Here is a 13,942-nt window from a genome sequence, read left to right as displayed (position 1 = left end):
TCACTGCTCAAGTATATCATGCCCTCTTGCATGAGGAAACTGGCTTCTGAAAATAGTAGCTAAGAGGCCATTACTTAAGGTCAGGGGATATGACCATAAGAACAGCCCTGCTGGATCAGGCCCAAGGAGGCCCATCTAGTCCAGCATCCTGTTTTGCACAGTGGCCCACCAGATGCCGCTGGAAGCCACAGGCAGAAGTTGAGGGCATGCCCTCTCTCCTGCTGTTCCTCCCCATCTGGCCAGATGAGGACCTCACCTGGCCCTCCTGCCATTCAAGTCTGAGCGCTTCATGCCTCCTAGAAAATGGGCGGAGTCCATGAAAGCTGGTGCCCCAATAAATCTGTTAAGCTTGGAGGTGCCACAGGGCTCTCGGTTGTTTTGATTGCCTGGATGCCCCGCCTTGTGCCGGATCAGATTGCCAAAGCATCGGTAGGACCTGGAGATGTTTTGACTCGTTTATCGAGGAGAGCCATCTTCTGTTGCAGACCTCATTAGCATGTATATTTGTTGCCGTCTGCATAACCACAATTAACATCCCCCAGAAGACAAGAATTAAATTTAGAGTTGTTAACATAATTACATGGTTTTTTATCTTACACCTATTAGGTGATGGAGTATCAGGAAATGCACAGTGATCTGCCCGGACCACGGCTATCTCTGTGTTGTACTCCTTAACTTTCTACCTCTAGAAGTCATTTTGCCATTTTTATTATTAGGGGCCATGTTTTCTTTGGAGGGAGACCAAATGTAGCAGAGAGTAAGTGAGACAAGAACAAGGCATGGTCTGGGGTAGCAAGCATGAATTGTCCCATGTTGCTAAGGATGGCACCCTTTGCATCCTCCAAGAAGCTCAGAGCAGCATATATAGGGGAGGATAGCTGGTCTGATGGCGGCGAGCATGAATTGCCCCCCTTGCTAAGTAGGGTGTGGCTTGGTTTGCATGTGGATGCGTGGCCACATGTGAACTCTGTAAGATGTTCCCCTTAGGGGATGGGCCATAGCTCAATCATCTTTATTTGTTCCATTGACCAGCAAGACACATAAATACATAGCAAGAACAAATCACAAGATACATTCAAATAATCCCACAAGACTCACCCTACATCAATATACTCCGGATTCTGCTAGCAATGTAGCAAAACTTTGCCACTGGGTTAGAAATATCAGCATGCTTATCTTCAAGAAGAAAATCCACTAACAGATCATTAGGAATACTGCTTTGACAGCAACCCAGACGTTGTGATAATAAGGGTACCATGAAGCATTTCCCAACCTCTTTATACAATTCACAGTGAAGCAGGATATGAGCAAGCGTCTCAATTTCATTAGAGCTACAAGGGCAAATTCGTACTTCTGTTAGTCAATGATGGAATCTGCCATAAAGTAATACAGATGGCAGTGCATGAAAATGGGCTCTAGAAAAGGCCCAGCGATACTTGGAGAAGGTGATACTAGATAAATATGGAGCGGTAGAAAATCCTAGCCATGATTTTAAAGGTCTATACGGTTTGGGGAGAAGGGCATGGGCAAATAGCTTAGTGGAAGAGCATCCACCTGCTTGCATGCAGAAGGTCCCAGGTTGGATGCTTCCCTCCCTTCTCTGCTCCATTTCCCGGGGTTCCCCCACAATCCTGTTGGGAGGAGTGCTCTTCTACGAGAGACAAACTGGTTTTGTCCCTAAGACAGAACTGATTCAAGACCTTGGAGCAGGGACCGGCACCCTTGGGCACTCCACCGTGGTTGAACTACAGTTCCCACCAGGATGGAATTGTTCAACCTCTGGAGCATCAAAGGTTGTCTATCACTGCCTTAGAGAATGCCGGCCCTTTCTTCCGTCGGACTATAGGAAGCTGCCGTTCGTTACAAGCTGTGAACAGAAGCTTCTAATTGCATGCTGGGAAGTGCTGACTTGTCCCAAGCAGTGGTTAGAGTGCTGGACTAGGACCGGGGAGACCCGAGTTCAAATCCCCATTCAGCCATGAGACTTGCTGGGTGACTCTGGGCCAGTCACTTCTCTCTCAGCCTAACCTACTTCACAGGGGTGTTGTGAGGAGAAACTTAAGTATGTAGTACACCGCTCTGGGCTCCTTGGAGGAAGAGCAGGATATATATATTTTAAAATGTAATGTAATTGCTTACTTAGTTCCCCTGTACTCCTAACTGGGATTTATTCCAAATATTACAAGAGAGACTTTTCCACAGTCGACTGGTTGTGGTTTTTAACCTGACTTTTAACTTGTTTACTTAATTGGGTTAATTTTATTACTTTTATTGAATCTATTTTATTGTTGTGGGCCACCCCGAGCAGTAGTGTGCTGGAGGGCCGGGGGGGGGGATATTTTAAATAAATCAATCAACAAACAAACCACTCCTGTTGGATTGAATTTGCTGGCGTTTCTAGGAATGTGTCCTATTTATGTTTGCTGGTTTTTAAGTTCGGTGTCTCACCTCTGGCCTTGCGTAGCATCTTGCATTCTAGATTATTATCTCTGTTGTTTGTCTTACTGATTATGTTGTGTCAAAACGACATGGATGTTTTTGTTGCTACTGTTGGTTTGGCTGCCTGGCTGGCAATTATTTTTGAGCTGGGTTTCCTGTTCTTCTAGCTTTTGTCTAAATCTCTGACTGGTAATGGCACTCTTCTGGCTGGAATGGGGAGGACCATGGTGCTGCAAGGGTTTCTGGCAGCGTTTTGGACAAAATCCATTCCCAGTGTTTGTTCAGCTCCTGCAGAGGAGGACCAACTCAAAATGCACAGGGCTCCTTACTCCTCAATAAAATAGCTGACAGTACCTGCCAACAAGTTTTTGTTTTTCTCCTGTGAATCAGAAGTGGCCCATCTCCCTGACAGATACCTTCTGCTACGGTCTCTGTTAGTCACAGGAACATAAGAAGCTGCCATCTACTGAGTCAGACCGTTGGTCCATCTAGCTCAGTATTGTCTACCCAGACTGGTAGCGGCTTCTCCAAGGTTGCAGGCAGGAATCTCTCTCAGCCCTATCTTGGAGATGCTGCCAGGGAGGGAACTTGGAACCTTCTGGTGCTCTTCCTAGAGTGGCTCCATCCCCTAAGGGGAATCTCTTCCAGTGCTCACACTTCTAGTCTCCCATTCATATGCAACCAGGACGGACCCTGCTTAGCTAAGGGGACAAGTCATGTTTGCTACCACAAGACCAGCTCTCCTCCTAGGCTTGGTGTCCCTCTGGTATCTGTTGCTAGTTTCTCTCTTCTGATTCTTCTGTTAGCTGCCCAGAGAACAATTTTTTATAGTGGGGGCTGGTGGTCGCGAGCGATGGTGATATAAATAAAGTGTTATTGTCTCAATTGTGAACCCCATAGGGACAAGGGACCAGTTTTCCCTACCTTTTGCTACGTAAGCTCCCTTGAGAGGTTTCTTTTTAATTGAAAAGCAGTATATAAATAAAATAATAATTCTCCAAGTTGTCCCCTTACTCAGGGATGGCTGGGAGGGATTCAGGCCAAGCAGGGTTAGGAAATTCACATGGGAACTTCTCTTGACCCTGTCCCCTACATTTTAAAATATATATATATATTTGTCAGCGTTCTGGAACTTGCACTGAGCCAACCTGCAAATATCGCATTTTTATCCTTTTGCCATTTGACATGAAGAGTTTCAGAAAAGATCAGGAAACTGCAGCTCTTTTCTTCAACGCTGTTGAAGAACTCATCAGTGAATAAAAGTCAGCTCCTGTCTGCGTGCAGTCAGGGCGTTGCTCTGCAGAGCAGGAGGTCTGGGGTTCAAATTCTGATGCCTGTTAGAGAGTGCAGTATTGGTGTTCCTTGGGATTTCTGCCTAAAAGGATCTTGGGACAGCAGTAAGCTAGAGGGGCTAATCGTCTGACACAGTAGAAGACAGCTTTAGATACTAACCACTTCTGATCAGGAGATGTACCAAGGAGGTACAAAATTAATAATCCTTCTTAGTGGCTGACAGCCAGGCTAAGTTACACAATATTGCAACTCAGGTTACTCTACGGGATTGTGTAATTTCGGTAGGGTTACCCAGGAGTAATTTAGTCTGGATGTCAGCCACAGTTTACATAGTGCTTTCGTGTTCAAAATGCTTCATTTAGTTATCTCGGTAACCCTTGCAACCAGTTTATTAATCCAGTGTCGCTGTATGAGTGTTTAGAAATGGCTCTGGAAACTATTTGACATGCACATTGGCAAAACATAAATCAGTTTCCTGTCCCTCAGTGGCTGGGGAATTATTCTAATCAGATCTGGATAAATAGGGATGCTGTTTACATAACAATAGGGAGTTGCTTGATGCAGATCTGTACTTGGAATCTTCTGCATGCAAGCATGCAGGTACTCTATTCTTCCCAGAGCAGCCCCATCCCCTGAGGGGAATATCTTACAGTGCTCAGACATGCTGTCTCCCATTCAAATGCAAACCAGGGTGGACCCTGCTTAGCAAAGAGACAAGTCATGCTTGCCACCACAGTCATTTACAGTGCATCTCCTCTGAATGCAGAAGATCCTAGGTTCAATTTCTGATCTCTCCAAATACCCATCTGAAAATCAGGGGAGTCTAAACTGGTGAAAAGGCACACAGGACCATGCCTGACAGTAATCACGAAAGCCCCCAACAAGTCAGGAGTCCCATTCCACCCCCAATGACAGCAACAGGATATGCAAGCGGGTGATCAGCCGCCAATACCAAAATGCCAGCAAGCGCCAGGTTAGAAACAAGCCGTTAGGAAGTATAATCAAGAGCTGGATAATCAAGAGTATTAAGTCCTATTCAGACATTAGGGGAGTTCACACAATTGACATGAGGCTTGGAGAAACGTCCTACCTTAATTTGGGAGTTGGGCGCCCTCCTGATCACCTCTCGGAAGGCTTCTCCCACCGTACTGTCAGTCATATGAACTGTCCTCGTACGTTGTGTCTAGGTCTCTGTACACAGATACACATTGTTGTGTGAATGACTGTACCTGCGACCATGTTCAAACTGGACCTGGGTACAGGCCCCCAGAAATGCAGGATAGGAAGTCTTCTGTTCCACCATGTGTTCAACATCTATCTATCTATCTATCTATTGCTCTTAGGCGTACCTGTCGCTAATCCCATGTGTGGCAGCTCTCGCGAGAGTTCGCGAGCAAACTGCCAGCAGGGTAAGAGGAAAGTGGTGGTGCCAGAGGCGAGGCGGGAAACAAAACGGCGGTGGCAGGGGTGGGGACAAAATGGCGGGGGCAAGCGGGGGGAGAAAATGGCAGCACTGGCAGGCGGGCAGGGGAAACTAGCGGTGCAGATGCTCTGTGCCCAGCCCAGCTAATACTGTGTATTTACTGTGTATTTACAGTGGGTATTGGAAAGAATCACCCCCTTTGATAGACCTTAAATTCTGGTTCCCTTACATCCTGAAATGAACACACAAAGAAAATCCCCTTCACCAGCTGTACTTATCCAATGCAACCTATAACATCCAACTGAAAAACATCACAATTACAGTCCAGAAAAAGTGTCAGAAACAAAAAACAAGAATTACTGAGATTGAAAAAGGATCACCCCCCCCCATGTCAATATTTTGTTGAACCACCTTTTGCTTTAATAACAGCCTTGAGTCTGTTGGGATACTTCTCTATCAACCTTGCACATCTAGACGGAGCAATATTTGCCCACTCCTCCATACAGAACTGTTCAAGTTCGGTCACATTGGATGGTAGGTGTTGGTGGACTGCTATCCTCCCTGGATCCGGTCAGCCCTCCAAACTGGATGGAAGAGCAAGGAGGAAACTGGTAAGAGAGGTTACCAAGAGGCCAATGGCCACTCTGAAGGAGTTAAAGGACTTCATGGCAAAGAGTGGTTGTTCTGTGCATGTGACAGCAATTTCACGAGCGCTCCACAGATGTGGCTTGTTCGGGAGGGTCGCAAGGAGAAAGCCACTTCTCAAGAAAGGCCACATTGAGCTTTGTCAGAAGGCACCTTGAAGATTCTGCTGCCAAATGGAAAAAGGTCTTATGGTCAGATGAGACCAAGATTGAACTATTTGGCCTCAACACCAAACAGTACACCTGGCGTAAATCCAACGCAGCTCACCATCCACAACACACCATACCTACAGTGAAGCATGGAGGTGGCAGCATCCTGTTGTGGGGGTGTTTCTCTGCCTCAGGGACTGGGGCTTTCGTTAGGGTAGAAGGAAAAATGGATGGGCCAAAATACCGGCAGATTCTGGAAGAAAACCTTCTACCCTCTGCCAGACAGTTGAGGATGGACAGAAGATTCACCTTTCAACATGACAACGATCCGAAGCACACAGCAAAATTGACCACACAGTGGCTGAAGGAGAAAAAAGTGAACATCCTCATGTGGCCCAGTCAGAGCCCAGACCTAAATCCCATAGAAAATCTGTGGGGAGATTTGAAGATAGCAGTCCACCAACACCTACCATCCAATGTGACCGAACTTGAACAGTTCTGTATGGAGGAGTGGGCAAATATTGCTCCGTCTAGATGTGCAAGGTTGATAGAGAAGTATCCCAACAGACTCAAGGCTGTTATTGAAGCAAAAGGTGGTTCTACAAAATATTGACATTGGGGGGTGATCCTTTTTCAGTCTCAGTAATTCTTGTTTTTTGTTTCTGACACTTTTTCTGGACTGTAATTGTGATGTTTTTCAGTTGGATGTTAGAGGTTGCATTGGATAAGTACAGCTGGTGAAGGGGATTTTCTTTGTGTGTTCATTTCAGGATGTAAGGGAACCAGAATTTAAGGTCTATCAAAGGGGGTGATTCTTTCCAATACCCACTGTAAATCCAAGACTAGGTTTTTTCCAAGTTCTTTGATCTTAGAAATTGGGAGTTTGTCTTACATTCAGAGTTCTCTTCCCTTTGGGTAGATAGGTATAAGCTGTATTTAACCTCTTCTTTTAAGGGGGTTGTCTTAAATTCAGAGTCGTCTTCCATTCCGGTAAATACAGTAGCATGAACAACTGTATCTGCATACAGATCTGTACCTGTACACAGATGGTCTGTGCATTGAACATAAAATGTGATGGGGGCTATTGATGACGGGTGTCCATCTACGAGGGTCCCAATCCTTTGACGCAGCATGTTTTTAATTGTTGTCAAAGTCAGGGCCGTGACCAAAACATCTGTCTGTGGGACCTGGCAGAAGGGAGGTCAGCTGTCACAGACTCCATCTTCACGGAGAACGTTGGATTCTGCAAATGTTCCCTCTTGGAGTTATCGGAGAGGCGCTGGCTACTGGCCACACCATGGAGAGGCCTGGAAGAGGTAGGTGGTCTCCTTCTGCTCCTGAGGCTGGAACGAGAGCAGTCTTTGGCACGCTCTTCTTTCGTAAATTAGATGCTCCCAAATGCAGAGATGCTATCCTAGATGCACCAAGGGTCTGACTCAGTATATGGCAGCGTCCCATGTTCCGAACACATTGCTATCAAGGTTTTATTTTGTACCCCTTCATTTTCAGTCACGGCTTTGCTGTCTCAACCAGATTAAAAATGCCCCCGCCTTTGTGCATGAACCTTCACCTTAGTCCAGTTTGAGGAATTCCATAAAATCCATGTAAGCTCCTTTAAAAAGCGGGGGGGGAAGCCATTGCATCCTCAAAGGTAACAACTATGAGGCAAAGTACACTTGAGGCTTATGATTAACACGAAGACTTAATATGTGTTTATGCCTGGCTAGCACCCAAGAAGGGTAATTTTTGTCTTGAAGCAGGTTCAGTCTATGAATAATAAGATCTGAACAGGCTTTTATTTGTTCTTGATTGCATTTAAATCACCAATTATAACTTACATGTGCTTCTCCTGCCAATTTACCAGAAACATCTTAGAAGCATTGCAAATGTGCAGAAGAAGAAGGGTGTGTTTCCTCATGGCCACCTTCTAGCCACCCAGGAACACTCCTAACCTCAGGCAAAGACAAACTCTCTCTCCTAGTAAGCTGAACACATATAAACCTACACATTTTTAAGTCCCCGTTGTCAAAACACGTCAGCCACCAGGATTTATTTCTGAGGGCTGGTTGTCTGTTCTGCAGACTCCTTTCCTGGGAATCATGGTCTGGCAAAATGAGGAAACTCGGAAGCTGCCATATACTGAGTCAGACCATTGGTCCGTCTAGCTCAGTTTTGTCTACCCAGACTGGCAGCAGCTTCACCAAGGTTGCAGGCAGGGGTCTCAGATGCTGGGGAACGTGACCAAGTTGTCCAAAGGTCCCCCAGAGTTTCAAAACAGGTCACGAGTGCCTCTGCTTAACTCATCCCGTGAGGGGATGCTTACTCTGGTTCCTCTCATATCTGGTCCACAGCCTGTCCTGAACTCTGGAGCCGCCAAAACTAGACCGGCAACCGTTTTGCACACCCGACTTTTCTTTTTTAACGATAGCCCCTGTGGCCTGCCAATTTTATGTTTTCAATTCACAGAGCAAGAAGATATATTCAAGCACTCTTCCTAGTTAAGGTTATGTTTGTTTGTTTGTTTGTTTGTTTAATTTCTATACCACCCTTCCAAAAATGGCTCAGGGCAGTTTACATAGAGAAAAAATAAGTAAATAAATAAGATGGATCCCTGTCCCCAAAGGGCTCACAATCTAAAAAGGACGATAAAATAGGCACCAGCAACAGTCACTGGAGGTTACTCTTGGCTACTGTGACTGGGGATTATGGGGGTTGTAATCCAAAAACAGTTGCGGGGGCCAAAGTTGAGCAGGCCTGGTGTAAAGTGAACCTGTACGTACACACACACACACACACACACACACACACACACACACACACACACACACGTGTTACAGTTATGACACGGGTTACTCCAGTCACTGGCTTCCATCCAAACGAAGCTACTCATGAGTACTTTTTGAACCTGAGAGGAGAGCTGGTCTTGTGGTAGCAAGCCTGACTTGTCCCCTTAGCTAAGCAGGGTCTGCCTTGGTCGCATATGAAAGGGAGACTAGAAGTGTGAGCACTGCAAGAGATTCCCCTTGGGATGGAGGGGAAATATATAAATACCCATTGTATTCGTATTCTTATGCATTTCAAAATTAAAGCTTAGGCACCTTATTTGCCCTTGAATTCTAGCAAAGCTAGGCCCGAGTTGCCTCCTTCCTCCTCCACAGGCCATTGACGTAGCTTCCCAAAGCGTAGCCTTTCACTTGACAGTTGGGCATCCGGAGATTTTCCCCGTGTCGCTTCCCGTGTCGTCCCCCCCCCCCCAAGTCAAGCCGGAGAGCTTGCACCAGCAGATCACCTCAGAAGATGCATGTCTGTACCTGGCGCCCGGCCAACCAAACTTGTTTTCTGAATGTCAGGTTCGGGTTTGGGAGCTCCCATCCAAGACGTCAGTCTGTACCTTGAAGCCAGAGGCCGATGCCAAACTGGGCATGCCCATGTGTCTGAAGCTGTGGCAGGTAAGCCAACGGGAGCTTGCTAATTGCGAAACCCCCCCCCCCCCCCGCTTTTCTACGGAGCCCATGAATCAGTCTTCACTCCAAGGTTTTTATTTTTTACTACATTTAATTGATTGTCAACAGCAATCAAGTAATTACCTTATTAAAGGCGGGAGGGAAACAGGAACATCCCTTCGCATAACTGGCGGAGTTTGAGCACAGAGGGAGTTTGCAATTTGAGTACAGAGGAGTTTGTGCACAGCAGTGTCCACTGTGTCGAGTGTAATGGTTAAGATCGGAGAAGCTCGATTTATTGATTGTATTGAAATATGTATCTCCTTCCCTTCCAGCGCAATACTGCAATACTGCTCAGGGCGGTTCGCAAAGATAATGAAACAGTAAAGCAGATAAAACACTAGAAATGAATAAAACGACCATTGGGGAAAACAAGACCCAGCTGAAACCAGAGGTACAAAAAATTATAAGCCCACTCTAGCAAATAAAAGCTAGACAAAACTCTCTAAAAGAGATGGGTCTTCAGGTATCTCTTAAAACCCTTTGATGGGGAACACGGCAAAGCTCTTTCAGGAGGGTGTTCCAGTGTTGAGGGGCCACAACCGAAAAGGCCCCGTCAACCAGATCTTGGTCAGTGGCACGGCCACAAGTAGAGCCATATGGACACCTTTGCCTTTCGCAAAAATATAAATGCATATACTTTCAACTGGTGCAAAATTGGATGATTCAACATTTCAAAGACCTCTCTAACGATGGTGGTTGTGTTGTGCCTGAGTGGTATGGGACCATGGAGAATTGAATTATCTGCAATTGAAGTAACATATGGGTATGGCTCTCCCCTTCCTTTGATTGTGGTCCTGATTTATCCTATGCCTCCTTATGTTGCAATACCAGGAACCAACAGTTGCTTCCTCGGCACTGTCAAGACAAACACCACCAGTCTGGTGTGTGGGCCAATCAGTCCTGATCATACCTTTTTTTCCCCTTCAAGGAAATATTATTTTAATTAACATATTTTCCTGTACATATGAATTTATTTTCTATGATGTTTGGAAGACAGTCAAAGACGGAAGGAAGCAAAGGCAAATTGCTGTCAACTTGGCAGGGATATGCCCTGCTGGAGTTTATATAAAGTGCTTACTGCATTTCCAGTTTCTACATGCATTCCTGTTAAATATCTTCCTTCACTGTTGCACAACGCGGCACCTTTCCTGGTGGGAAAATTGGTCGAAGACAGCCATTGTGTATGCGAATATGGCCCCACCCTGTTTGCTATGAAAGGAGACTGTGTGAGAGGAACCATGGAAGAACCTCAGGTTATAAAACCTCCTACCTTTTAAAGGAGGAAAATATCCCACCCCAACCTTAAGCCCAAACAGTCGGTTTTTGTATTATGGTGTCTCGGACACGGAAAGATAAGCTTTTGTTGGGTTGTGTGTGTGTTGATTGTTTTAAAGATGATTATTTTTATTTTTATACTGCTTTTACTATTTTTTAGCTGTTTTGATTGCTTTTACCTGTTTGTATTTGTTGGTGTGTGTAAACTGCCTGGAGATTTGATGATATATACATATAATAATAGGAAATACAACTTTAAAAAAAATTGAAACAGGTTCTTAAAAAAAAACTTGTTTTAAGCAATGGCAGAAGGATATAACTAAGGTTGTTTGGCAAGGGAAAGACCAAGAATTAATTTTAAGAATTTAACAGACGCAAAGGAAAGAGGCGGTCTTACCCTACCAGACTTAATGTTGTATTTTGATGCTGTTTGTCTGACGTGGTTAAAAGAATGGATAACATTAAGAAATCCTAGAATACTTGATTTGGAGGGATTTGATAGAAGGTTTAGATGGCATTCATATTTGTGGTATGAAAAAAGTAAAATACATAAAGACTTTTTGAATCATTATGTGAGAAGGGGTTTAATGAGGGTATGGAAGTCTGTATTTGTTTATTTGTTGTGAATGTTAATAAGAATATTGTCAAAATCAATAAAAATTTAATTTGCAAAAAACCCCCAGGTTCTTAAAAAAACAACATACATTAAAAGCATCACTCATAACAGCAGCAGACTTGAGCAAAATAGGCACACTCAGGTTCCAGGGAATTGCTTCGAAAGTAACAAAAAAAAATCCTTGGGTAGAGCTTAGGTGCCACCACGCAAAAGGCCCTGTGCCCTAAGCAGATAGAACTTATGCAAACAAGGGACATGGAGGAGGAGTTCTCCCTCAGATCAAAGGGTGTGGAGAAGCACATATGGGTGATGGCATTCCTTAGGATACCCAGGATGAATCCCAGAGTAAATGATTTGGAGGTCTGCAGACAATGGTTGAAGCCACAAGGTTGCCATTAAAGCTGCAGTTTCCTTGTTGCCTTCATCTTAGGGAAGATTCATTGAGTGAGAGGAGAGCTCTCCAAGAGAAGGCTGAGAGAGACTCCTGCCTGCAACCTGGGAGAAGCCGCTGCCAGTCTGTGTAGAGTCGACAATACTGAGCTAGATGGACCAATGGTCTGACTCAGTATATGGCAGCTTCCTATGTTCCTATGAGTGGGTAGCCATCATAAAATTATAGGACCTTTTTAGACGGTTAGATGGCCTTGGTTTAACAGTTGTGAAGCTCAGAAAATTCCTTCCATCCGGGAATAAGTGTAGAAAACAACATGACGCTGAGATTTTTAAAAAGCAAAAAACAAACAGACTTCCAGGGCCTTTTCTGCAAAGAACTGAGAGCAGAGTGGAATCCTGAATTCCTGCCAGCTTCTGCTCAGCTATTATATTTGCAAAATTCATGCAGATTTGGTGGCACTGTCTGCTTCCCAGAGCACGCTTCTGTGCATCACAATCTCAGGACCTTTTAAAAAAGTGCCCTCTCTTGTTTCTAAGAGTGTTCTCTCCTGATGAGAAGAAACCACCTTTGTGTGTGTTAACTTATTCGCCCGCTTATCGAAGCGAGGTCAATAAGCACAAGCTGGGCGATGCAGCAGATCCCTCAGGGATCTCACCGAGCATCCTGAATGGTGACAGCAACCCAGAGTGTCAGGCAGAGGTCTTTCCCAACCCTGCTTTCTGAGAACCTTTCGCCAGAGATGCCAGGGCTCGGACCTTTGACCTTCTGCATGCCAAGCGTCTGCTCGGTTGCCTCTCCTGGGGGTGCTTGAGGAATAGAGGAGGCCAGCTTCCTGCCCGTGAGATGGGTCCCAAACAAAGCAGATGCCCTTTGCAGACCTCTATAGTAAAATGTTTTCCTAGAATGCCCCAAGGCAGGCTGCCTCAGACCTGGCCAGACCATCGGTCCCTCTAGCCCAGTATTGTCTATGATCATCAGAAGGTCTCCAGGGTCTTCTTCACCCCTGCTACGTGAGGGTCTATGAACTGGGAGATTTACTGGGGCCTCCTGCATCCCAGCTGTGCTCTGGTATCTTCCCTGAGGATGCTTGAGGGGGAAAGGGAGGAACATAGGAAGCTGCCATATACTGAGTCAGACCATTGGTATCTCCAGCTCAGTACTGTCTTCACAGACTGGCAGTGGCTTCTCCAAGGTTGCAGGCAGGAATCGCTCTCAGCCCTATCTTGGAGATGCTGCCAGGGAGGGAAGCTTCTGCTTTTCCCAGAGTGGCTCCATCCCCTAAGGGGAATCTCTTACAGTGCTCACACTTCTAGTCTCCCATTCAAATGCAACCAGGGCAGATCTTGCTTAGCTAAGGGGACAAGTCATGCTTGCTACCACAAGACCAGCTCTCCTCACCAAGGCCTAGCTGATCTAGGGAGCTCCTTTCTGTGAGCACCCTCAGATAGGAACATAGGAAGCTGCCATATACTGAGTCAGACCCTTGGTCTCTCCAGCTTAGTACTGTCTTAGTACTCCAAGGTTGCAGGCAGGAATCTCTCTCAGCCTTCTCTTGGAGAAACCCGGGAGGGAACTTGGAACCTTCTGCTCTTCCCAGAGCGGCTCCATCCCCGTGAGCATGATATGGGACCATGTGATATGGGACCATGGGAAGCGTGATATGGGACCATGTATGAGCAGGGTGCCAACCAGTGTTCCCTCTAACAGGGATTCCCAGATTTTGTGGACTAACAACTCCCAGAATCCCCAGCTGCAATGGATTTTGCTTGGGGGTTATGGGAGTTGTGGTCAGCAACATCTGGGAATCCCTGTTAGAGGGAACACTGGTCCCCACTAAACCTTCCTGTGTTTCAGAGTAGAAAGTTTTGGAACTTCTGTTCGAATCCTGTTTTTATGGCGTCACTAACCTGTCACTTTTCGGTGGCATGGTTCTTAGAGTGGGCATTTTCCCACCCAGGAGGAAACGTGGACCTTGGGGTCCTTGATGGAGGACCAGGGCCTTAACAGCAAGGACTCCTGCAAGACTATTTTCTTTCCCTCCGTTTCCCAAGGAAAATTCCCACTAGCAGGACCACCCATTGCTGTTAGTATAACAACTCCTATAACATGCAGAATAATAATGTAAATGTGAGATTAGCCTGAAAGAATAATAGTGGGGTGGGGTGGGGTGGAACGGGTACTTGATGGTTTTGAGCAATACGT

At 45.7% G+C, this 13,942-nt stretch overlaps 1 protein-coding gene across 10 annotated transcripts in view; it reads left to right on the top strand.

The window, feature by feature from the left end:
- Window positions 1-13,942, top strand: part of GNB1L (G protein subunit beta 1 like) — a 66,183-nt gene that overhangs the window by 40,614 nt on the left and 11,627 nt on the right. For all 10 annotated transcript variants that reach the window (XM_053279379.1, XM_053279369.1, XM_053279371.1 and 7 more), the window contains 2 exons: window positions 7,103-7,265; window positions 9,300-9,398. In XM_053279379.1, coding sequence (XP_053135354.1) covers window positions 7,103-7,265; window positions 9,300-9,398 — 262 coding nt within the window. The remainder of the gene's footprint in view (window positions 1-7,102; window positions 7,266-9,299; window positions 9,399-13,942) is intronic.

This window comes from Hemicordylus capensis, chromosome 15 (assembly GCF_027244095.1).
Source record: "Hemicordylus capensis ecotype Gifberg chromosome 15, rHemCap1.1.pri, whole genome shotgun sequence".
Taxonomy (NCBI): Eukaryota; Metazoa; Chordata; class Lepidosauria; order Squamata; family Cordylidae; genus Hemicordylus; species Hemicordylus capensis.
Note: the sequence above shows the minus strand (reverse complement) of the source record. Positions and strands in the feature narration are given on the sequence as shown.